A 27,500-nucleotide genomic window follows, 5' to 3' on the forward strand; every position below is an offset into this window, starting at 1 on the left:
CTGTCAATCAACAGCCCAAACCCCAGGCAGCTCTCCTGAGGCTCGTCTGATTGGCAGCTCATTATTCCCACAAACGCTTTTTTTTTCCCCCTTGTCTCCCAGCTGTGCGATTTTTTTCCTCAAATATTTTAAAGACAACTCATACAGATCTATCTCATATGCACACACACACCCACACACACACACACACCCACACACACACAGACACACACTTGTGTAATATTTCTCTCTGAAATCTGACTCATGCTGACACCGTCGGAAAGCAGCCACCTCTTTGTGGCTGTGAATGGAAGTCGCACAGAAATTCAGATACATCACAATACCGTTAATAGCCGGCGTAATTGTTTATTTTTCCTATTAGATCAACACATGATCGAGTTTCTTCGCCCCTTTAAATCCGGTACCTGTTTAATCCCCACGTAGTGCTTAAGTGAAGTGTCTGACTTTTGTTAATCGAGTTATTTAACCTCGGTTTGCATTTTTTTGTCTGAAACGGAGCACAATGTCAAATCAAGTCAAGTTTTTTTCTATAGCGATTTTCACAACGGACATTGTCTCAAAGCAGCTTTACAGAATTTTAAGAGTTAAGGTGAACGATGTGTATTTATCCCTGATGAGCAGCCGTGGAGAGTGTGGTGAAGGAAAAACTCCCTTAGATGTTATGAGGAAGAAACCTTGAGAGGAACCAGATTTAAAAGGGGAACCCATCCTCATTTAGGTGACATCAAGAGTGTGATTATAGTCTTTAATCAATACAGAATACTGGAGAGTGAGAACTAACATGAGTGTGTGATTATGAGTAATGTTCTTTCTACAGTCTTATACGGTTATTTGAGATTATGGAACCAAGAGCTACTGAGCAGCTCATAAAATAGCTCAACATTTGCGATCATCACAGATCCAACACCAGCTTCACCATGCCAGAGCCTTTAATGTCCAAACTCCACATGAAGTGGAATACAAATGGTGCTGGTACGTCTCTAGATGGTTCAGGATGTTTTCGGGGTCGGCATCTACTTTTTTAAAGGTCCACAATCTTCATGAGGTGGGACGTGACTGGTCAAGTCAAGTCAAGTTTATTTGTATAGCGCTTTTCACAACAGACATTGTCTCAAAGCAGCTTTACAGAAAACAACAGTGAAGGTGAATGGTGTGCGTTTGTCCCTGATGAGCAAGCCGTGGCGACAGTGGCAAGGAAAAACTCCCTTAGATGATATGAGGAAGAAACCTTGAGAGGAACCAGACTCAAAGGGGAACCCATCCTCATATGGGTGACGTCAAGAGTTTGGTCATAAATCTGGGGCTGGAGAAACCTCAGGATGCCTCAGGATGGGGAGAGAAAGAGAAGCAGTGGAGAGGAATTAGCGTAGCTGGCTTTCATGACATTAACAAGTTAGCAATGCTTTTTTAACAGGTCTCGTTCGAGCATGTCAGTGTGAATCATAATTCAGCGCATGCTGAGCTGAGGGAAAGATGACACAGTTTATTCCCAGTGATTTTAGACAGAATTTATATAAGGCAGCAGGATGAAATAAGATTGAGCAGAAACAGTCAGAGGTGTGGGATTTGACTATATCAGATATAAGTGCAGGTTAACACACAGTCCTGACTGTATAATATAATATAGTGCGCCATTGCACTATTCTCAAATCTGAGTGTTAAAGTGTTCCTGTGTTCTGCTTGCCCTTCCTCTGGATGAAGTTCTCTTCAAATGAAAACACTCTGTGCAGCTCAGCGCTGGATAAAATACACAACTCATGTAGTTTAGTAAAAGTAGAGATATACTCTGTCAATTAGTATTCCAGAAAAAGAAAACATGCCCTCCTCACTTGAGTAAAATTACAGAAGTATTTCCCTTCAAATGTACTTAAGTATCCAAAGTACTATGATTTAGTATGTCTATAATGTCTTAGATTGGGAGGAGAATTCCTGTAAGGAGAAACCGTACAAGGCTGAGGCAGGCAGAGAAGACACTTGAAAATGAAGGACTGTTCATCTTTTCAACTACGTTAGAAAAATCATGCAAATGAGGCCACGGGGGTTGTGACAAGTTGGAGTCAGGAGTTACAAAAAACTCAAAATCAAAACAAGTTTAAAACAGAGCGTGGGCTCGATCCTGATTGGTGACTCGCTGCGTGTTGGACCAGATACGTTTTTAAATAAATAAATAAATAACGAAATAGGAACGACTGATTTCACAACTTGTTTTTCTGAGCAAAAAGTGAAATATTTTACAGCAAAAGTCTCCACAAATGGAAAAACTTCAGTAAAGTACTGATACGCAAATTAGCTACTTAAGTACAGTAACGAATTACATTTACTTTCTTACTGTCCACATCAACATTTTAAAGATCCATGTAGTTACGAACCAACTCAAGAGGATGGATTTGGACTGTAGTAAATATCAACAGTCTACTACAATGGCTCAGGACTGCAGTTTGCATGAACAGTTCTGCGTTTTAGCACCTTACACTGAACTGCATCTCATCAGTGATGGAACTGTAATGACATTCGGTGCCACCCAGATAAGGATGTGTTTCCATTTTGAGTTTGGTTCCTCTCAAAGTTTCTTCTCACTCATAACGATAGAATTATAACAAACTTATAGGCACTAATCTTATACATTCTTTTATACAATTTTATAACCATTTTATATCTGAAAAAAAGATGTTTATAAAAGCAGCTCATTTTTACAGGTTTGTATTAATGCTCCGAACATGAAACAGGTCATTTACTTATATGGTGAGGTTTCTCTATTCACATAACAGTTGGACGGCCAGACCGATCGTAACACGATTTGGTTGTAAGTAGAGTAGGCTATATGTTCAGTACTGTGAAATGATGCCGGAAGCTGTTAAAAAAAAATAACGTACGCCGCGGCTAGCGATTGTGGTCGTAAAGTCGTAATGGACGTAAGTTGCATAGGTCGTAAGTCGACGACTACCTGTGTATATATACACACTATATATACTGTGTGTGTGTGTGTGTGTGTGTGTGTGTGTGTGTGTGTGTGTGTGTGTGTGTGTGTGTGTGTGTGTGTGTGTCTGTTAAACGTATATGAATTTAGATATTTGTATACACATAAAAATTTTACATTTACATCAGATGCTTTTATCCAAAGTGACTTTCAATTATCTAATTTATAAAACTGTGCAGTTGAAAGTTAAAGGTCTTGCTCATTACCAATATATATAATGTATGTATCTGCATAAGAACTTCAGTAGTATTACTTTCAGTGCTGCATGTGTGTGTGTGTGTGTGTGTGTGTGTGTATGTGTGTGTGTGTGTGTGTGTGTGTGTGTGTGTGTGTGTGTGTGTTTTTTTACATTAAACTGATTAATTTTACGTTTCACTGCTGTTGAGGACAAACTCCAGCCACCTGCTGTTACGCCAAAGCGTCCTTGCACATTATTAACACTCGAAACCTGGACATGTCTCTCACCTGGCTGCAGTGCTGTAGCTCTCTCTCTCTCTCTCTCTCTCTCTCTCTCTCTCTCTCTCTCTCTCTCTCTCTCTCTCTCTCTCTTTATTTTTACAACTTGCCAGTAGTTGTTTGTGAGTTAATTAACAAAGTTAAGAGGAAACTTGTGTCTGAAAGTCAGCTGAAGGATTCACACTGCAGCATCCTGCGCACGTGTGCTACAGATGGTCTCTAGCGATGCGTTTAACATGAGCTCGTCCCCCTCCGAACGTTCCCCAGGCTCTCACAACAACATTAATCCCCCCACGCCTTCTCACAAACACACTCACTCTACAAGGCTGTTTAGCAGTTCAGGAAAATCTTCTGGTTGGTTGGTTTATGGTGCCAAGAATCCAGTAGGGAAGGTTTTAGTGTTTTATGGATGTGTATAAGGTCAAATGAACTTGTTAAATATCACATGTACATTACAGCACAGTGAAATCTTTTCTTCACATATCCCAGCAATATGAGGAAACTGAGGTCAGATACGATACGAAGGGTTCCAAGAGCAGCAGCTTGGCGATACTGGGCGATGCTTAAACCCTGACCTTCCAAGCTGTAACCCAGAGCCTTAACCACTGAGCTACGTATGGCACTAATGTCATATTCATTTTCTAATATGTTATAATTTTTATAACAACTGACTTACAGAGATGACAATTGCTCAACATAAACCTTATAAAACATACAAAATAATCATTCATATGATGAAGGGTTTTTTTTTATAAAAATATAAATTTGTAACACTCCAAAGTAAAGTTCAGTTTATTCTTTTGGGTTTTTAACGTAAGTGGATGTATTTTATTTTTCTAAGGGGTATCCAGCATTCTAATTAATGCCAAATTAATAAAAGGTGTTCAATAGGATTTAGAGCTCTATAGCAGGAGATCCTCCATTCCAACCCATGTAAAGCATATCGTCATGAAGCTCAACTCACACCAACTGTGTGTTCAGCTATAGGTCTCAACACAAACTGATATTTCATGCTCTGAAATGCTAGAAATCTCCAATTCTATAGAATGAACTCAAAAATCAAGGAATACACTGATTTAAAAGTCACACTCACTCACAAAATGGGAGTGAGGTGAAGCCTCATGACTCGAAACCTACTGATTCATACACTGACTCAGTAATCACTGTGACTCTTTGGTTACCAAAAAACAGCGCAATGACTCAAGGGCCACAAAAATATTGATTTGGTCGACTTTAACTGAAAATCTCACGTCCACCATTCACAGAATGACAAAAAAAACAACAACAAACTAAATGTTTAATGACATTGGGGTTTGTAAATTGTGAAGCTGATCAGCAGAAAATGATCAAAAAAGACTGCCTTTTAATACATACAGCGCCTGTAAAAACTGTAGAAACATTTAGTCCTTATTGGTTTTTGAGACACGTGAATGTTCCTTTTGTTTATCTCTGCAATCAAATTAGTAAAAGTCAAAAACACACAAGAATTGGACAGCGATGGACTGGAGGAACGTTCTGTGGAAATAAAATATGACATAAGACAGAGAACAGGAGTGAAGATGTGATCTCACCCCCACAGTCACACATGGAGGTGGAAGCTTATTGGTTTGGGATTGTTTTGGAGCAGGGAACGTTGGAGACTTATTCCAGAAAGTGAAAGGAATCCTGAATCAACATGGAAAGCATTCCATACTTCAACACTATGCAATTCCGTCTGGACTGCGGCTCATTGGAACCGACTTCACCATACAACAAGACAATGATTATTTACAGAGCAAATGTCTGGAGTGATATCTATCATAGAACCACCTGCCCAGTCACTGTACCTCAATCCTATTGAACTGCTCTGGGATGAACTGGATTGTAAAGAAATCTACAATTAGTAAAGAAACATGATAATCATGCATGCGTTTCTCAAAAAAAAAACATCTAGACGTCTAGACTATGTAAAATTTCGATCTAATCCACAGTACATCTATCCTGTTTCTGCTTGCTTCTCACTAGTGGACTTTCGGCCAAACAATATGGGTCATGGAGGTGGCAATAGCAATGTCCAGCGGAATTAAGCTTGATGTGCAAACAGTAGAGAAAAGCTGGAGAGCTGCAGGAAAGGTTGAGTCATGCCTCATTTCCCCACTGATGGTGAACTCTTCTTCAAGCGCTGCAAATTAATTCGGTTATTTCAGTCACCCAATTGGTTTGCTCTAATGTTTGTATCTTACTGGTGATTTTAAATTATTTTGTACAAATTGTTGTTTTGCTGCACATCAACGTCCAAAATTGGTGTACTCCGTGCAGCGATGCGTGCACAATGGAATATTCACCAGGCGACAGACGAAGACATGCTATAGAAAGAATTTAGTCTACATAATATCTTTTTTTTTTTACACACACTGAACATTTTTCACAGTAATTGCTGTACATCAAAACTAATTTCAACTAAAGATGGTGAGAAATTTAATCGGAAACTTTGGCGAAAAAAGTTTTATCAAACAAAGTTAGTTCAAGCTACATGAAAATACTAAAAACAAATAATCACTGATGCTTGCTTATACAGTGCTTATCTCACCCTGCACTGCACCAAACTCCCTCTGAAACTCAATTACGTCTTCACTGGTCCCACCTTCTCCCAGCGTATAAGGAAAACATGTTTCCAGAATCTCCTCTATTCTGGCACTGAGGTGGTGGGAAAAAAAATAGGCGGAGATGAAACATTAACACACTGGGAATGCAAAATAATGTCCAGTTTTCCTAAAGAAAAGCCTCTTTCTTTTCGATTTGATACCAATTACCTTTAAGACCAGTATTATCACTAACGTTGTAATTATCAGCATATTACCCGCAGAGCTAAGCTAAGCTATGAGTGCAATTTTTTTTTTATTTTTTATATATAATAGGAAATTTATCAAAAAGGAGAAAAAATTCAATTGTTTGGATTTACTGCGCCAAACCTATTGTACCTGGACATTAAAAAAATAGATAATCTCTAAGAGTGTAGAATCCAGTGAGTCTGCCAGCACATTAATCTTCATAAAATGAGATCCCTGTTGTCATGGTTTCCTTGATAGAGTTAAATTAACGCCCATTTTTCATTCAGGTCATCATCGTTAGGAAAAAACATTACATTTAATGTCGAGCAGCTGAATCGAGCAGTTACCTCACACCACCCTTGTTTGTTCTTCCTTTTAAAGATGCTAAGACTAATCAAAAATGCCTTCTACATTCACTGCTCTCATTCAGAGCATCTTAAAATGATAATTTTATACAGCTGAGCAGTTGAGAGCCTTGCTCAACGGCTCAGCAGTGGCAGCTTGGCAGTGCTGAGATTTGAACTCATGACCTGCTCATCATAATTTAAACATCATAGTTACCACTTACTTCTTTCACTTTGTCAACGATACCACCACCCCACAAAGCCACCCTCAAAGCACAACCTCTTTAAAAATAACACTTGAAAAATATAAAATAAAAGTTACAGCTTCAACTCTGATGACTCCGAACCTCTTTTAAACTGGAGACTCCTTCCACAAGTGTTAAATAAACTTTTAAACAGAAAACAATTATAATATAATTATAATTATTTATACAAATATAATTATTTATATACAACACTAATGTAACTATTGTTACTATAAAAAAAATTTTTTAATTATTATTTTTTATAAGATTATATTCTCAGAAATCTGCAGTTTGCAGATGAACTATTGTCAAAGTTGCAATAATAAATCAACCAATCAGAATCAAGTAATTTAACACGATCACTGCATCTGGTCTGATTTGCAGATAATGAGCAATGAATTTCTCCCATTTTGTCCACCGAGATTGCTGTTGTTGCTGGTATGCGAAGTGGTCATGCGCAGGTTGTGTTTTCCTGGTTCCTTTTTTTTCCTTCTTTGTTTTGTGCAGTTACGTGTCAGGTTTCTGCCCTTTTTCTGTTTCTGTTCTTCTTTTGTTTTCCCACCAGATGTCGCCGATGTGTTCCTTCGCGCTTCCCTGAGCGCTAATTGTCTTCACCTGTATCCTATTACCTCGAGTGTATTTCAGTTCCGCCTTTTAGTCCATTTGTTGCTTTGTGTTTATGCACTCTCTCTTTCACAATGTTTTTTTCTGTATCTCCAGCCGCTTCAATTCAAATCTCGATTTGCCCTGCGTAAGTTATTTTTTTTATGTTTTTTTTTTCATTGCAACATATGCTAAAAGATTGCAGACATGACTGATCCTTTTTTTTCCCCTTTAAACAAAAAAATAAGATCTGTTGTGTAGGACTTGATGTTGATATCCCTTGATACATACTTGAGGCACCGATGAGACTCTGTGGGATGGTCTATTCAGTGGTGGCACCCTCTGCCACACTACTCCTCAGTCCTTCCTTCTCCTGAGGTGGCTCCTTCTCAACTCAGTATACTGAGGCACCGCTAAGACTCTGTGGAAAGGTCCACTGAGTGATGGCACCCTTTGGGTTGTCAAGTAGGCACCCTCCTTCCTGGGTGTTTCGCTGATAGGCCCACGACACCTCCAGAGGGTTCAGCAGTGAATCCCAGCGTCCCAGGTTCACTCCCTAGATGCCATCGACTCGCTTAAAGACCCAGGCGGAGTCTTTTCTATTCACCCACAACCACTGGCTTCCCTTTTCTGCAGCTGCAGAGAGGTCTTTGACCGCCTGCTGGTGGGCCTTTCCTCGTACTCCCATCTCCCTGAGTAGCCTGGATGTTGTTATGGCTACGAACCCTCTGCAACCTACTTCCACTGGGCGTACCTTTACATTCCAGCCTTGTTGTTGTGCATCGGCTGCAAGTTCAGCATACCTCAGCCATTTCCGTTGATAGGCCTCCTCCACTGCACCCTCCCAGGGAACGGTGAGCTCGATGATGTAGACAAGTTTGAGCGAGGCTGACCACAGAACTAGGTCTGGTCGCAGGTTGGTGGCTGCAATTTCAGCTGGGAAGCATAGTTTCTTATTCAAGTCTGCCAGCAGCTTCCAGTCCCGTGCTCTACCCAGCTGACCATAGTCTGATCTTATGGTGGTGAGGTTGGCTCATCCCTCACCCTCCTGAACAAATGGTGTTGGCTGCCACTGGGATGATAGGGGAGGAAGGGCATTCGCATTTTTCCGTCGATTTTCCAACACTGCAGCAAGACACTTCAGCACCTGGTTGTGCCGCCAGGTGTAACGCCCTTGGGTGAGGCTGGCCTTGCATCCCACTAAGATGTGCTTCAGTGTTGCTAGACTTGGGCATAGAGGGCACGTGGGGTCCTCAGCATACCATTGGCTTAGGTTTGCGGGAGAAGGCAGGACATCATAGGCAGCCCGGATGGTAAAGCTTGCCCTGAATGTAGACGCCATATTCATTGAAAGCGCTGGCTTTGCCCTGTGAACACACCACTGCCATATCACCGTATCGATCTGCTTATCTTGAAGAAACCTGTTATAGTCAATGGCTGTTATACAAAGCCTATTTAATTGAATGGGTTTCTCGTCAGTGAATGTGGCAATTCGACACAATCCTCCAGACCTCTGGGTGATCTTCAGGTTAACATCTGCGATTCACAGGCAATTCACAGTAATGAACAGATAAAAATCTCAGCGAGCAGCTTCTCAGTCCAGATGAAGCGTTCCTGTACATTCTCCCCATGGCTTTGTGAGGTGAATACGTTGTCGACATGATATCTTTGTGTGTAAATGGAAAACCTGTCAGAATGTTGATAAATCATAGTGACTGCTTTACTGTAGATGAAAAAGAGTTTGTTTTTTGTTTTTTAGGGTTTTTTTTGCTGGAGGGTGTTTCAATTTACGATCGATGCTGCTGTCACCTTCAGTATATCATGTATAGTTGTGTGAAAAACATCAAGGGCTCAGGTGCGTGTGTGAGGGGGGGTTATATGAGTGTGTGCTTATGTAATTGTGATTGTGTGTGTGTACGTTGAGGCTATCGAATTCCTATAAAATGCATTCGGTTTTTAATTTGCTTAAATGAAATGAACAGTTAAGTACTAAATAATCAAGTTTTCTAATGCATTCAAATATTAATATCTCTATAATATTATTCCTCCACAGGCAGAGTAAATATCAGCTGGTATTTATTCATATTCACAGAGTCACAAAAATATTCCTGCTGTGTATGATCTCATCACAATTTTAAACATTGTGACTCTATATTTAAAAAATAAGGAATTAATTAAAAGCATTGCATAGAAATCAAATGTAAATAAATAAAAAGTGTATGTGTTTGTCTGCGGTAAGTGATGTGTGTCTATATTAGCCGATAGCAATGACTATGTTAGCTGAAGTGTGTGTGTATAAAGTTAAGTTGATGTGTGTGTCAATATTAGCTACATTGTGTCTATGCTAGTGAAGGTGCATGTCTAATAACATGTCTATGTTGCCTGAATTACTTGTCTGTCAGTTGAAGTATGTGTATGTCAGCTAAGGTAAATGTTAGCTGAATAACGTGTCCATGTCGGCTGAAGTATGTGTATGTCAAAGAAAGCATGTGTCTGTCAACTAAGGTACGTGATTGTTTGTTGATGTACTTGTCCATGTGAACTGGAGAATGCGTTATATTGGCTGAAGTACTGGTCCGTGAGCTGAGGTGTTTTGTTAGTTGAAATATGTGCCTGTTAGTCAGCAGTGGACAGTATAGAAGGACATTTAATTTGTTACTGTACTTTTTTTTCGTATTTCCATTTGGGAAGACTTTAAATTTACTACATTTCAAAGTCTAATATTTTACTTTTTACTCAACTACGAAATCAGTCGTTCCTTTTTATTTACGAGGATAAAAACTTAACTTGTCAAACACGAGCAAGTCACCAATCAGGGTCGAGTGCACGCTCTGTTTTTAACTTGTTTTGATGGGTGCTTTGTGTTTCTACTGATCAACATACTGCTCACCATCAGTTCAACAGCAAGCAGAACAAGAATAAATAAAGGAACAAACTCCAGATTCAAACTCATCACAACACTTGTGGCTTGTTGGAAAGAAGGTTTTGGGCTCATGATCATGATTTGAAAAGATATCAAACATTAAAAATGTAAAAAAAAAAGTTCATTAGTATCATTCTATAAATAGATTGTTGTGCTGAGAGTAACAGAGTCTTTTCACATAAACTTAGTTAATTAAGTAAAGAGTCTATATTATAACTGTTTTAGAGTTATGTAATATTTCTCATTATGAGATACAATTTAACAAATCTAAGTTTATTTGATCAATTTGTCTCATTTATTGCAATTAACTCTAGAAAGAAGTGAAATTACTTGCTAATAGAACAAAACATTAAGCTTTAAATTAATCCTAAAACTAATCATAATTATCTTATATTTAATCACAAACTCTTGTTATAAAAAATAAAAAAAACTGTTTCTACACTAAACATATTTATATATATTTATCAGTACAAGCGTATGACTGTAGTAAAAATCTGATTATTGCTGCAGCAGGGGCCACTGTTAGGACCGCTGTTAAAAGAAAAAAAAAAGGATTTTCTGACCAATTAGATTGGAGAATTTAGGCGAGTATAAAATAAAACAATGTTATAAAGGAATTAAAGTGGCGGTAAGTGAAAATGTTAGCCAAGTTAATCCATGTACCATGTGCCATGCAGTGTACTGAGCATTGATACTGTTCTAGCAGTAAAATTCCTTTTCACAGGTTTTATTTCTCTGTGTTTGTAGTGGAACACGGATGCTCATGCTCTCAGCGTGATGCTTTTCTGTCCCTTCATGGATCAGAGCACAACCTGTGTTCCCTTTTGTGCGTGTGCATGAGTGTGAGTGATAATTAGGCGATGTGTGTGTATGTAGGTACTTAGAGTGGTTGAGCGTGTAATGGCTTTAGCACGGTCGAAGACATTAATCAATGAGGCACTCCCCTTTGTGAAACGACACAAATCAATAGGACACAAGCAAACGGCCAGCGATGACCACGGAACCCGGCTCAGCCGCCGCGTATCGATGGACTCCTTTGTCTCTGTGGAGAAAAAAAAAAGATTTTTAGTGGCTATAAAGCTCCAAATCTCTTCTCTCACCAATGCGCTGCTCAGACCTGTGCCCGTAATGAAGTGATTTAAATTCATCATGGCATATTATCTACAGGCTCATTCTCTCTCGCACGTTTATACACACACACACACACACACACACACACACACACACACACACACACACACACACTTCAATTTAAACAAGACATTGCTCTTGTACATTTTGATGTGGAATGTCATGGTACAAAACGTTCTGGAAAGTGGTTCATACAGTACACAGTACAAAACTCCAAATACATCCTTTTATCCCGAAATTACTCCTGAACAATAGATCATTTTAACCCATTTCGAGAGATTATATGGACAAATGATTGTGGACATCTGACCGTAAGATCGGGGGGTGTTCTTTTTTGTGCATCACATTCCACATTTAGTCTCCATTTGCAATTATTATAACCTCCACTATTCTGGGATGATGTTCCACTAGATTTTCGCAGTCTGGTTGTGGATATCTGTGAGATTCATTCAGCTACAAGGGTGTTGGTAAAGTCAGGTACTGATGTAGGTGAGGTGAGGAAGCCTGGGGTTCAGTCAACGGTTCAGTCACAATTCATCCTATATTGCTCTATAGCAGGAGATCTTCCACTCCAACCCAGATCTTCATAGGTAACAGTTTGAGGAAGATGCACATATAGCTGATAGGCAGGTGTCCTAATATTTTTGACACTATAATGTATGACGGTGTGGGTTTTTTTTCTTTTTTTTTTTTTTATATAGTATAGTTTGTGATCTCTTTTGAGCCTTACTTTAAACCTTTACTTAAATCTAAGACCTACAGAGTCCTGGATAGCCCTGTGTAGGACACAGGTTTTATTTTGTTTTGAGAATATTGGATGGATATGTTTGAAGTTTGGCAGATGATCCAGACTGAAGCTGTTCTATCCAGACACAGACGCTAATAGACTCAGGGTGGATTATCAGGGCGGGAGAAACCATTTCTCACTGATTAATCTTTCATCTTCCACTCCAACCTATGTAAAGCATATCTTTATAAAAATCTTCTGGCTTTGTGCACAGGGGCATTGTCATGCTGGACAAGGTTCGAGGGAAAATTTCATGCTACCGCATCCGAAGACAATTGGGTGCCTCTATCATTGTGGTGACAGTTTAAGGAAGAAGGACATATAGCAGGAATCATCAGTTGTACAAAATCTTTTGGCCATATATTATTGCATAGAAGCTGATTCTGACACGAGTCCACATACTGCATATATGTAGATATCGTGTGTTATTGTATTTCCAGATTTTTTCCTTTGTTTTACATTTCACATAAGTAGTTTTTCAGCAGAATTTATAATGCGTACGCTTGTAGTCATTCTGCATTTCACGTGAGAAAGCTGCGAAAGTTTGAATCTGTAAGATTTATTTTTGATACATGGACATTGAGAATCAGTTAGCTAATGACTGAGTGCATCCGTTTTTTCTAGCTAGCCTGCTGGCGGTGATTTACAGCCATAAAAAAAAAAATTGAGCATCAAGTGTTCATAAATTCTATACAGGCTCAACTTAAATGACACCACATTGTAACCCATCTATCGCAAAGCAAACATATACATGTATTTTCCACCATTTCGAGAAGCACCATTGCAATGTTGCATCATTTCTTATGTAGGGAGTAACAATAGAGCCAGACATTTATGTGGAGACTTTTTTTTTGTAAACACTGTAAACATGCAACCTCGACCAAAGATGGTGTTAGCATTAAGCTTCAGTTGTAGTTACAGTATGAGCAAATTTTTTTTCAAAATGTCCCTGCTTAGCTTGGTATATATTGTGATATTTTTGTGATAATGTGAACTGATTTTGTGAATGTATTTTTTATATTTTTCATCGGTTTTACTGTGTGCCGAAGCTCTGAGGTAATTATTTTGGTAAATAAAGTTCGAGTTGAGGCGTTGCTAGAGCTCATTCTTTCCCTTTGCATAAAATTGGAAAAAATCAAGCAATTAAGGTGATTTAATGTTCTTTATTTGAAACATTTTTCTCAGATTCTCATGGAGATCAAGCTAGCGACCTTCTGTAGTGTCCACCATTTTAGCAGAAACTTAAAAGACGGCCTCAATTGATCAGATGCCATGAAAAGAAATCCAATTAACGTGTGAACAATTTTATTTCTGTCAAGACGGATTTTTCTCCTCAGACTCACTAACACACTGAGTGTGTTATCTGGAGCCCGAGTTCCTGATTGCAGATTGACAGCCATTTCTGCTGAATTGGATCTTTCATTTACTGCACTTTCACTCATTCTCTTTTCATTTGTGCGAGTCACCATTTTGCCAGAAGGGTCTTAGTCACTGTCATCATTAGCATAGCGCCCGTGTGCTGTTTCATGTACGGCACAAAGGAGATACGGGGGGGGGGGGGGGGGGGGGACAGGAACGAGAGACCTGAGAGGCTGATATGAGAGGAAGTGTGTTCACGTATGAGCTAAATCAGAAACACGGTAATAAAGGGTCTCAGAACAGACAATGGCGTGAGAAAGTGGTCTTGTGTCTCTGTGTTCGAGCATCAATCTGTGTGTGTGTGTGTGTGTGTGTGTGTGTGTGTGTGTGTGTGTGTGTGTGTGTACACTGTCTACTCACACCTGCAGTATGTTAATACATGTGTGTGTGAACAGCCAATTAAACAGCTGCATGTAAGCAGCCTGGCAGGCATTATAACAAGTTTTCGTCTCACAGAAGAACACCGAGTCTGTGTTACGCTATCGCTAGTTAGTGATTTGCCCTTTTCCTTTACTGAATGACTCAGCAATATTGTTTTTTTGAAACACAAATGTTGAAAATTCTAAATTGCACAGGCATAACACCGCTAATCATTTGCGTCGCAGCTCAATGTTAGTAACAATAACTAATATTGCTTACAGCTAATGTGCAGATGAGATGAATGTAGACAGGATCTTATGTATATTTTATAAAGGCATGTTTTAAAGTGTTTGATTTCCTTGTAGTATTACTGTAATTTGCCACTAATTTCTATTTTATGACATGTTTTTTTTTTTGTAAAAGAATACATTACGAGTTATCGGCACTACAAGCCGTCTCACGTTCATCAGTCCGGGTGGTTTATGGGGAAGCTTTAGCTCAGTGGTTAAGGCTGTGGATTACTGATTAGAGGTTTGGAGGTTCAAGCCCCAGAATTGCCTACTCTTAGGCCCTTGAACATGGCATTTAATTTGTTTTTACTCCAGGGATGCTAAGTCATGGCTGACACTGCACTTCCCAACAAGCTGCGATATGCAAAGAAAGAATTTCACTGTGCTGTAATGTATATGTGACTAAGAGCCTCTGTCTCTAGTTTAGTCTTAATCTTGAAATTTATTGAGCCTTTGTTGAGTTTAATAATTGGGCCAAACACACACACACACATTAGGGGTGTAATGGTACATGTATTCGTACAGACATTTGTCAGTACAGGGCTTTCGGTTTGGTGCACATTTGTACTGAATAAAGCAACTTAAAGGCTGAGGTATGTACCGAGTAACCAATCGCTACCAGTAACCTGTCATAGTTACTAGCTTATTAGAATTTTAGACATAATGACATTTGTAGACATTAATAACAATAAAACACTATACAAGATGTTTTCTTGTATGGTGTAAAAACCTTTTATGGCTAAATTTATAGTAATTTTTACAAATATTTATAAATCATCACAAAAGGTTCTCCAGTTAATGTGATTTAAAAATGTCAAAATGGGATACTGGAACATGTCTAATCTCACTCGAGTTCTCCAGATGGGTAGCAGGCTACAGTATCCAACAAGGCTTTTGCATCCCACTGGGCAGCTGTGCACACTTCAGCTGCCATCTATAATGAAGAGATTAATCAGTGAGAAATGTTTTTTCCCGCCCTGATAATCCAGCCTGAGTCTATTAGCGTCTGTGTCTGGATAGAGCAGCTTCAGTCTGGATCATCGGCCAAGCCTCAAACATATCCATCCAATGTTCTCACTTTCACACTCTTTACGCTGTGACATTCCATTACATTTCCTTTATCCGTTATAAATTATTCAGGGGAAACAAAATAAAACCTGAAAAGCAGAGTTTACTACACAGGGATATCCAGGATTCTGAAGGTCTTAGATTAAAGTAAGGTTTAAAGTAGGTCTCACAAGAGATCACAAACTACACCGTATGAACAAAAATACACTAGAGTGTCAAAAATATTAGGACACCTGACTTTATCAGCCATATGTGCTTCTTCCTTAAACTGTTACCTATGAAGATCTGCTTTACATGGGATGTGAATACTAACTGAACTCCAGGCCTCCTCAACTCACCTACATCAGTAACTGACTTTACTTACACCCTTTGTGGCTGAATAAATCTCACACAAATCTCTACAAACACTCTTCAAAATCTTCCCAGACGAGTGGAAGTTATTATACCAGCAAGTGGGTGCTAAACGTGGAATAATGTCACATGCCAATCTTACTGTCAGGTCATGCAGCTGATTACGCCAAAACTTTTCAGACTCTTATTTATTCAGTGGATTACATCCCAAAGGTGTTCAATAGGGTTGAAATCAGAGCTGTATAGCAGTCACTCAAGACCTTCCACACATTTCCAACCCATATAAAGCATCTCTTTATAGAGCTGGCTTTCTGCACAGGGGCATTTTCATGCTGGAACAAGGTTTCCGATCTCCCAGTTCGAGTTCCCAGGTCAAAGCAACCTCTATATAAAATCCTATAGAATTGTGTTCCATATGTGACTGGAAAACAAAAATGATTTTATATTGTATTTGAACTCAGACGTTGTTTTAGGCAATTATTCTGGCGTTTTTAACCTGAAGCTTTTACAGTGTGTGTTCATGTTGTGCATTGGCAATCCCATAAACTCTGCGGAAGGCTGAAAAATGCTAGATGACCTCTTTTACAAGTCCGCCTGTTAAAAAGTAAAGTATACATTTTATTTAAAAAAAAAAGAAAAAAAAACGCCACTAGTGAGTGTAATCATTGATTTTTGTAGTGCGAGGCGAGCTGACCTACAAACTGCAGCGATTCTTGCAGCCATTAAGTGAGTGTTAAATCCTCAGGGAGAGGTATGGCATGATTGCAGCTTAGCCTAAGGCAGGCATTTAGCTGTTCAGAAACTCTCAGCACTTTTCACTGATAGCATTGTAAAATCCGAGTTTAACCTCCCGCGTCGGCTCGGCTCGGCTCGGCACGCAGGACGGCTCCGAGACAGGTGGATTGATGCTGAGACCTAGTGTGACCATGTTAAGGGAGCAATAAGCAAAAAAAATATTTCCTGCACGCCAAGCAGCAATAGCTCAGTTACATCCAAGAGGAAAAAGTGTAGAGTGAGCAGTAGGGCAAAGGGAGCATACACACTTCACTGATTTTCTGTACACTCGCAGGTTTCTTTCTATATCTTTCTATCACATTCACACACACTATAGGGATATGCATCTCCATAACTGAGGCTGATCCAATTTGCATCTCGATGCATAGACAACAATACCGTACAATAAAGATACATATGAAGCAGCTACAGATGCAATGCGATACGGTAGCCCACTGTATTACGATGCGGTGCCTTCCGATTTCAATTCAACACAATGCGATTCAATGCAATGGATAAAATATGATGCTTTGCAATTCAATATGGTACAAATAGTTATTTCTTAGGTTCAGACAGACGGCAAATCATCAATTTTATTTGAGAGCCTTCTGGCTTGTTCCCTGACGCGGCCCTTTCACACACGCGCCTTTGTAGTGCAACAGCTCTACCTCTGCCATGTTAATATGTATTCATAGTGTTGTGATTGCGCCATATTCACGTATCAGAAGTGGTGCGGCGAGAACGCGTTTGAGAAACAGTTTGGCGAGGAGAAATCGATCTACATATCAAATATTGCTCGCAAATCATTGGTCACTTTTTAAATAAGTATAGCACAGCTGCTAATAATTATATATAAATAATTCTGCGTTTAAATATGCAAAAATGTTAAAAACGATGCCTCGTGATAGAAATGGCAACTTGTATCCGATGCAGACTTTTTTAAATCGATGCATCACATCGTTAACTTTTATGCCAATGCACTGATGCGAATCGCTGAGTCTTACCATCCCTAACACACACACACACACACACACACACACACACACACACACACACACACACACACACACACAGGGAGTAAAACAAAATTGTCAGTATTTGTATTGTGAATTGTCCTGAAGTTTATGTGGCAAATATATTGGATGATTTGCAAACACAAGGTCAATCCCTTTATGTGTGTGTGTGTGTGTGTGTGTGTGTGTGTGTGTGTGTGTGTGTGTGTGTGTGTGTGTGTGTGTGTGTGTGTGTGTGTTGAATGAATTGGAGAACAGCTGAAGTGGCAGGAAATCAAGTTTCCAGGCTATTAGGCACACTGTAGCACACTGATTTATTACCATGTGTACGACAGAGTGTGAACATTATCTGAGGATAAATCAGTGTATCCCTGGAAAACACTCCTAGAAAGAGTGCTGCTGTACAGATCACAAGAGATGTGTGTGTCTGTGTGCGATTTAGTCAAGGTGTACAGTATATCTTCACCATCACTTACATTTGAAGCATTTGGCAGAACCCTTAGCTTACATTTATCTCATTCATGCAACTAAGTAGCTATGGGGTTAGGGGCCTTAATCAGGGGCCCCTGGAGTGGCAGCTTGCTGTGGCTGGGATTTAAACTCATCATCCAAAGTCCAATGCCTTACCCACTATTCTACCACCTCCCACGGCAGCTCATCATACAGCTGATGTACAAGCAAGACCTTTGAATAATGTTTAAATCAAATATCAGGATGAGGACAGAAACGTGATCCAAGTGACTGTGGCAGAGATGTGGCTGATTTCCCTTTTTTATTACAGAAATATAGGATGGTGTGCAGCAGTTCTGCATGCAGTAATGGTCTGATGAGTTTAAGAGCGTCAGGGAAGAACATCAGGGGAAAACCTCCATCGTGCTTTAAGCTGACAGGAAGACTTGTCTCTTTGAGCAGAAAGGCATTACAGTGCATGTAGAGTTAATGTGGTGGGGGTATAACAGCTACTCAATCACTAAGGTCACTGTTCTGCCTATATTAATATATATATCGATATATTATTTTTGAACATACCAATTCTACATTGTGCAACATCGTGCAAAAATTTCATGCCACTGCATCCAAACACATTGTATACAATTGAAAAGGAAAGGAAAAGAAAAAAAGAAAAGACCTTGATTAATCCTTAAAGAAAATATATAAATATATTATAATATCATAAAAAAATAAATAAATTATGAAATATAAAATAATACGAAAAACATTGTTACTGTAATGGCTGTTCTTACAGCTTTTATGTAGAGCCACAGCGAAAAATGGGTCCATCACAGTGAAAATCAAAATGCATGAGATGGAACAGGAGATGTGACAAACACAGTGAGGAGAGAAAGAGACAGAAATGTGGGAGAGACAGAAGAATACAGAGGGGGAACGGTTTAAAGTTAAAGCTTTCAGACAGAAGACAGAATGAATAAGTGTGTGTGTGTGCGTGTGTGCGTGTGTGTGTGTGTGTGTGTGTGTGTGTGTGTGTGTGTGTGTGTGTGTGTGTGTGTGTGTGTGTGTGTGTGTGTGCATGTGTGTGGAACTAGGTACATCTTAACCCTTAATAATTTCTTATACCACAGTGTCTCTGACTTCTCAATTCTGACTGGTCAGAAGCTATTGTTACATTTCCTATAGTAACACTTAGGGGCGTAATGGTACACGTATTCGTACCAAACCTTTTCAGTACAAGTGTTTCGGTGGATTTTGTGTACCGTTACACCCATAGTAACACTGGATATTTGCAGTTTCTATTGTTGCACATGTTATAATGGTCACAATGGGACATGTATGTCACTCTATGTAAATCTATTCCAAACGTGTGAAGTTTTCACCAAGGAGTCATTTAAATGAAACTCAGGAAATTATATTGTTGTCACGCAATTTGTGTTCTAACGTCTCACTCATATGTCGGAATCACGTATTGGCAGTGCTGCTGAGGTGCGACCGAAGCAGCCTATTTACACCCTAAAGACTGAACCTCTAGCATCGTGTTAGAGACTGAATGAGCCACAATCCTTCACCCATCTCATTTTGCTCATCCCTCCATCCACCCCTCAACCCCTCTGTGCGACCCCAATGTGATAGGATGCGTGTGAGACAGAAAGCGACAGCAGGGTTGCTAAAGGCTAATTAATTTCTTTTTATAATTTCCCATGCAGCAGGGCAATCCATTAGATATGGCTGGTTATAAATCATTTTTGTCCCATTATGTAGGCAGCGTGTGTGTGTGTGTGTGTGTGTGTGTGTGTGTGTGTGTGTGTGGGTGTGGGTGTGGGTTGGTGGGTTGGGTATTTGTAGAAAGACAAAAGGGATTAGAGCCTGCTTGATAGACAAACACACATGTACAGCAAATCCTTTGGTTTTAAGGCAACGTGTGTGTGTGTGTGTGTGTGTGTGTGTGTGTGTGTGTGTGTGTGTGTGTGTGTGTGTGTGTGTGTGTGTGTGTGTGTGTGTGTGTGTATTATGTATATAGTGTTGGGAAAAAGTATTTGCCTCCTTCCTGAACATTGGAACATCAGTTTTAGTCTCTTTCTTATTGTTAAATCATTGACCCTGACCATAACTAAGGCAAGTGAAGCCTGCAGTTCTTTAGATGTTGTTCTTGGTTCTTGTATGAGCTCCTGAATAAGTCGATTACTTTTTAACATAGGAACAGGCAGGTTCGGACAGCTTTTTCCCCCTTGCTAAATGTCATTTGAAAACTGCATTTTGTATTTACTCAGGTTATCTTTGTGTAAAAAGCAAATACTTTCCCACAGTACTGAACATATAGTTTATCTCCATGTAAAAATCCTTCCAGCTTTCAGTCAATTTATTCCATAAATTGACTGAAAAGTTGTAAGTGAAGTGTAAGTTGTACTCTTGCAGAGTCTCCAACTAAATGAAATTGCACGAGGTCAGCTTCGTGATTTACGCTCTTCATGAAATCCCAACATAAGTGGCCACTGGAGAGGAGCTTGAAACTCGAAAACGGCAGGTGTGAACATCTCTCTGTATCCGTTGTGCACTTGGGAATGGACTTTTATATATACACAATAACACACACACACACACACACACACACACACACACACGCACACACAAAACATGACTAAAAAGCTCACGACCACACATCCAGCTTGGAAGTGTTTCTGATAAGCTTTTAGCGTTTGCACATTGTGTGTGTGTGCGTGCGTGTGTGTGTGCGTGTGTGCGTGTGCGTGTGTGCGTTTGTGTGTGTGTGTGTGTGTGTGTGTGTGTGTGTGTGTGTGTGTGTGTGTATGTCTGAAGGTGAAGCTAAGTGCTCCTGGCACCTCTTTCTTGAATGGAACTATTCCAATTTACAGCCTCTGAAGACCCTATCATTTCTAATAGCACTTATAGAGCAAGAAAACAGGAGAAAATCACAGGTGTCTTCCCTCTACTGAAATGGCCCTGTGATGGCTAGATAGCAGCACTTTCACACACTGTCCACGACCAAACACAAACTCACAGCTTTTTGTTTCTCACTGAAAAGTCTCACTGAATAGAAATTAGATCGGTAAAACCTGGATTATGGTTTATTCTTTGAAGGTCTGTTTTCATCAATGTGAGTTTAAATATCATTTTTCTTAATCCAAATGGCAAAATATGAAGCTTAATATCAAAGCATTGATCAGGAAATGATCAAGAATGAAACAAATCCTGAGGATCTATATAGACAAAAGTATTCTGACTTTTCCAGCTATATGTGGTTCTTCGTCAAACTGTTACCACCAAGTCAGGGATGCACGATTGTATAGAACATCATTAGATCAGACGTACCCCATGTCCTTCCTCTGCGCATGACCAAACCATCCCAAGCTCCGCCTCCTGTCTAATTAGCATTATTTTATCAGGAAAACTATAGAATTTTATTTCCCAGTTTCTAGTCTTTGGTTTCCCCAAAACTCTCAGCAAACAAGCGACTGGAGACGGAGGACATCTGAGAAATGTTTCAATCTTGAACATTTGCGTCGAATAGTTTGTTTTGATGACCATTAAAGAACATTTTTGTGGTCATTTTTGTTTACCCAAACTGGTCAACTGAATCAGACAGTGAGACGAGTGATCAGCTTGCAGATCTTCTGCAGCATTTTAACATGTAAGGCTCTCAAAGACTTATTATATATATAAATAAATCAGGAAGTTCAAAAGGATGCAGAATGTTGTGAACTGTTGCTTTCGCACTCTTGCAAACCTCCCAATCTACTTCTGAACTCTGTCTGTCAGTCAGCGTCTCATCAGAAGGACAAATAAATCGTCCATTTTTTGCCATCGTAATGGTCTTCCCGCTGTTGTGAAATCTGTCATGTCGATGTTTATTTGTCCCGAGTTACAACGTGGAGAGTCGTTTTTTTTCTCCCTAAGCCGCTGACAGACAGTGATTGGCTGAGAGAGAGCTTTCAGACTAACAGGATAATAAAAGTGTCAGCAGAAGTGCGAGCGGTAATTCAGAGCTGCCTGAAATTGACTGGTGGAAAATGTAGATGTGTCCCCTCTTTGACTGCGGATGCATTCAGGAAAACACAGAGGCCGAAGCCTGTATGGAGCATAAACGCTGCCACTTATTGGTGATTATTTGTAGCCAGGAGAGAGAAAGAAAGTAGAAAACAAAGAAAGAGCATAAGAATGAAAATACTTCAAAATTGAAAGTCGAAGATATACGGCCAAATGTTTGTGGACATCTGACCACAAGATTGCTATGTGCTTTTTGGAACATCCCATTCCACATTTAGTACCCATTTGCTGTTCTGATAACCTCAACTCTTCTGGGAAGATTTTATGGAGATTCATTCAGCTACTAGGGTGTTAGTAAAGTCAGATACTTGCATTTGCTTTAATGGCATTTGGCAGATTACGTTATCCAAAGCGACTTACATTTATCTCATTCATACAAGTTAGCAGCTATGCAGTTAAGGGCCTTGTTTAGGGACCCATCTGGGTGTGGCTGGGATTTGAACTTACAACCCTCGGATTCAAAATTCAATGCCTGATGTACTAATGTAGGTGAGGTGAGGAAGCCTGGGGTGCAGTCAGTGTTCATATTCATTCATATTTAAATGTTCAGTAGGTTTGAGGTCAGAGCTCTATAGCAAGAGATCTTCCACTCCAACCCATGGAAAGCAGATCTTCATAGAGCTGGCTTTGTGCACAGAAGCATTAAAGTGAAGGCAAAGTTTCACGCGTCCGCATCCATATACGTCCCAAACAATTGTCTGCCTCCAAATTTGTGGGAACAGTTTGGGGAAGAACCACATATGTCTGGAAAAGTCTGGTGTCCCAATACTTTTGCAGAAGTGCTACTCATTGGCAAGTGTGAATGAGGCGCAAACACAAACTAGTGAACTAGTGCAATAGCTAATGGGACATGTCGTCTCTAGTTTTAGTTTTTTGGGGGACGGTTTTGTAGTGTTTTAGATTTAGATTCGAACCCACAAGCGAGCAAAATGACCAAAAAACAACACAATGGATTCACGTTTATTATTATATTTAGAAAAGACCAGTTTTTATGGTCGTATCATTTTATTTTGTTGTATTTATCCGCCACACCTTAAAGGCCGGTCTGTGAAAATATTGTCAGACATTAAACCAGTCCGTGGCACAAAAAAGGTTGGAAACCACTGTTTTAGATCTTTAGATTAAACTTTACACATAGTAATAACTTTGGGACACTTTCTAGAAAAGTCCAGCATCTTTTAAAAGGTATATCGTATCAGACGAACAGTTTTCTAATCCTAATAAAAATTAAACGTCAATACTATAGGACGGTCTTCAAACACAGTGTGTTCCAGTGATGATATTAATCTTTCATTTCCAGTTTCAAGATATTAGTATTTCCCGATAAAAAACACGCAACGTGGCTCTTCAAACATCGCTGTTTGAACAGTTGAACAGCTCTTAATATGGTGTTGCCTTTGTGCCTTGACCTTTAATTCAATACAGAAAAAAAAACATTTTAATAACCTCAAAAGAAATTAATAAATAATAAGTTTTAAACTGTCTTGACTGGGGACGGGGGACCTTTCCTCATGAAGTCCAGCTTTTCTTGAAAAGTCCGTCTTGTAAATGTCCTTGCAAGTGTATCTTCGACCAAATCTGTTTCTTTCACCCTGTCAGCCGATGTGAAATGAAAAAAAAAAACAGCTATTAAACCCACACAAGTATATTTCAGCTTGTGCAAATTGCTAATCAGTAAAAAAAATTCTAGCAATTTATTATATTTAGAATTTCCAAGTTTCTTCCATATTTTGTTGTTTTTGACCCATTTTTGTACTCAAAGAAAATGCCATGAACTGTGTGCTGCAACATTTCATTTAAGTGAGTTAAGCTAGCTTAGCCCCTAGTGTACCAGTCTGAATAAGGAGAACCTTCTCCACTACCTCGGTGTGTATCTCCTGATATGAGGTTAAACCCTTTATCATCAGTAGGCATCTAAGGTTCTGGTAATAAGCACCTCTTCCTGAGTTATAGCTTTGTGACTGACATGTTGTGTGTATGAGTGCATGAGCACAGTATTTGATCTGAGAAGATTTGGTGGCGGATCGGACCGAAACCCTCTGCTTCTTTGTTTTCAATAAAGTGTGGTTTTGATCACGAATTGTCGAATTGTCTGTAGCCTTGCTTGTCTCTCAGGCGTGCACCTGTTTAATTGTATGTATTCACAATTATTGTTGGGTTGCGTGTGTGTGTGTGTGTGTGTGTGTGTGTGTGTGTGTGTGTGTGTGTGTGTGTGTGTGTGTGTGTGTGAGAGAGTGTGTAAGAGAAAAATAGAGAGAAAGAGTGTGTGTGTGTGTGTGTGTGTGTGTGTGTGTGTGTGTGTGTGTGTGTGTGTGTGTGTGTGTGGTGGATGACAGCAGCTGGTCGCAGTGCCTGACATGTTTACAGATACATCTGTTAACTGAAAGCAACAGGAATTAGAAGCTTGGAGAATTTCCAATCGCTGAGTGGTGTGTGCGTGTGTGTGTGCGTGCGTGTGTGTGTGTGTGTGTGTGTGTGTGTGTGTGTGTGTGTGTGTGTGTGTATGTGTGTGTGTGTGTGTGTGTGTGTGTGTGTCTCAAAGCAAATTCTCACCGGGTATATTCATTTACTTTGCTTCCTCGTCCCTATGCAGATGAAATAAACACAAGCCAGAACTGTCACATGCTCGTGATCGATTTGATTTAAACCGTGTCCATAGCTATATAAAAAAAAAAGAGAGAGAGAAATAATATCATAAAAATGATAATGTGAGTAAATGACAAAGTGAAACGTGACCGTGCTTCACTGCACTGGTTTTCAATTTCTTGTTTCATAGTAAAACACACTTACACACACACACACACACACACACACACACACACACACACACACACACACACACACACATACACTACTGACAGGTCATTACAGTCTCCGCTCTCTTTATCATCACTGCACTCACTCATAGCATAAACCATGTGCAAATTTTATCAACACATAGCAGGGGACAATTAACGAGGACTTTCAGCTCTCACAGAAGTAAAAAAAAAAATCCAGACAGTTATTTTCACCCGGCTTCAGGCTACGCCTGCAATAATCCGGATTCATTTGAAAACGGTGTTTTCGTCTAAAAACACTCCCAAAAGTTGCTCGTCCACACAAAAATTTCTGGAAACTTTTACGTCCCTGTACTGCACATGAGCAAAATGTAAGACGCTTTGACCTACCGACTTTCCGGCTCTTTGAAACGTTGTGACAATGACTAAAAACGCGTCATCATTTTTTCACTGTCCACAAAAGCGTTTTTAGAAAGCTACGTTTTTGTCTCAGTGTGGACAAAAGGCCAAAACGGAGAGACAATTATGCACTTTCAAATGAAAACATATTAGTGTGGACATGGACTCAGTCTCCAGATGTCTTACAGATATAGATATCACCTTTCTTTTTTATAATAGAAGTGGTAGCTCAGTGGTTAATGCGCTGGGGTACTGATCAGAAGGTCAGGGGTTTAAGCCCCGGTATCACCAAGCTGCCACACTCGGGGCCCTTGAGCAAGGCCCTTTCCCCTCAGTGCTCCAGGGGGAACTGCATCATGGCTGACCCCGGCTCTCAGACCCCAGCTTTCTAACATCCCTAGGATATGTTAAGAAATAATTTCACTGTGCTGTAAAAAGTGCATGTGACAAGTATAAGGCACATTTCTTCCATTCTTTTGCAGGAAACACAGTATTTTGAAAACTCTGCTCAGAAAAAGTGTACAAAATCGCTTTAAAGTACTCAATCATCAATATTTCCTCTGCACATACCATATATCTAGTGATGTACTGCATGACTGCTTCTGTGCCCTGTCAAGAAAGAACGTCCTCATAAACCTTTCTCAGAAATAAAACACAAACACTATGTGGACAAAGGTTTCTGGACAGTTTTTGAGCATCCTGTTCCACTTTCAGTCCCCATAAGCTGTCATAATACCCTCCACTCTTCTGGATAGATGTTCCTTTAGATTTTGTAAGATTTAGCCACACACAAGGGTGTTAGTAAAGTCAGGTACTGATGTAGGAGAGGTGAGGAGGCCTGAGGTGCAGTCAACATTTACATTCATTCCAAAGGTGTTGAGTAGGGTTAATAGCAAGAGCTCTTTCATTTCAAACCTTGGAAAGCATATCTTCAAGGAGCTTGCTTACAAAAATCTTATGCTCCTCATCCAAAGACGTCCTGTATGTCCTGAGCAGAGATGACTGTTGGATCTTCAGGGCTTATACTCACCATCTCTTGGAGAAAAGGTGAACTTCTACTACAGGTGCTAATCATTTTGGCATAAATTAGAAAGATTAGTCTTAAAAGAAAAATAAATGTATTCGTCTGAGGACACACCTGCATCAATCCTGTGTTAAGTCTCTGACACATGACAACAAGGTCACACATGAGCACTGAGCCATCATTGTCAGGTGTATGAATGGAGAGAGAGAGTGTGTGAGTGTGTGTCAGCTTAAATGACAGTTCGTTGTGCTTTTCATTCACACTCATCCTCTTTCTGTCTCATTGCAGATCAGAGTACGAGCTGGACTATGACTGCTACCAGGATGAACTTTATGACAGGTACTAACAGCCGGCCCCTTGACACTATATGTCAATCCGTGTGACATGCGTCAGAGAGAAAGAAAACCTTCAAACACCTGCACCCGTACATCTCTCTGTTTTGGTTTTTGTACCAGTGCTGACAGACTTCAGGTCTGCCCCTGTGCTCCTGCACTGGATGCAAGAGCGGAAAAATCAATGTGCTCTATAATACAGGAATTGAGAAGGTTCAGGCAGGAGGGTTTTCTCTATATAACACAATAAACCAAATTCGAAAACTAAACAAAAGAATCTAAAGAGTATAATAAGCAAGTTAATTAACGGCTAACGCGCGCTAGTCACAGTAAGATTTAGAAGTTAACGATGTAATGCATTGATTTAAAAAGTGTGTATCCTTTACAAAAATTTAAATGTTTGCATATAAAATGATCTATTCTTTTATTATTTAGAATGTGACCAATAATTTGTGATCAATATTTTATATGTAGATTGATTTCTCCTCACTAAACCACTGCTGCTATGTGAATATGACGTATCACAACACTACGGAGACTGAGGCATGTCACAGAGAGTCACATAGAATACAGATTAACATGGCAGAGGTAGAGCTGCATCTTACTGGAGACAGAACAGGAAAAAAACGTCTGGATTTAGGTAATCTTTTTTTTGTTTTTTGTGAAGCGCACATGGCCATGCGTTAGAAGTCAGAAGGAACTTAGGTAAAATGATGATTTGCGTCTGTCTGAACCAGGAAATAAAATCTGTACCATAGGGAATTGCATAACATCATATTTTTTTCCATTGCATTGTGTTTAATTGCATCGTGTTGAATCAAATCACAGTCGGTTTGCACTGCAGCGTAACGGGCTGAATCATATCACATCGCACATCGCAGCTGCTTCATGTGCATCTT

At 39.7% G+C, this 27,500-nt stretch overlaps 1 protein-coding gene across 1 annotated transcript in view; it reads left to right on the forward strand.

Annotated features, from left to right (window-relative positions):
* LOC310732534 (RNA-binding Raly-like protein) overlaps window positions 1–27,500 on the forward strand; it is an 83,317-nt gene that overhangs the window by 31,838 nt on the left and 23,979 nt on the right. Inside the window, exon 3 of the mRNA XM_083553181.1 lies at window positions 26,558–26,608. Within this exon, the coding sequence (XP_083409307.1) occupies window positions 26,558–26,608 (51 nt within the window). The remainder of the gene's footprint in view (window positions 1–26,557; window positions 26,609–27,500) is intronic.

The sequence above is a fragment of the Silurus aristotelis genome (assembly GCF_946808225.1).
Source record: "Silurus aristotelis genome assembly, chromosome: 10".
Taxonomy (NCBI): Eukaryota; Metazoa; Chordata; class Actinopteri; order Siluriformes; family Siluridae; genus Silurus; species Silurus aristotelis.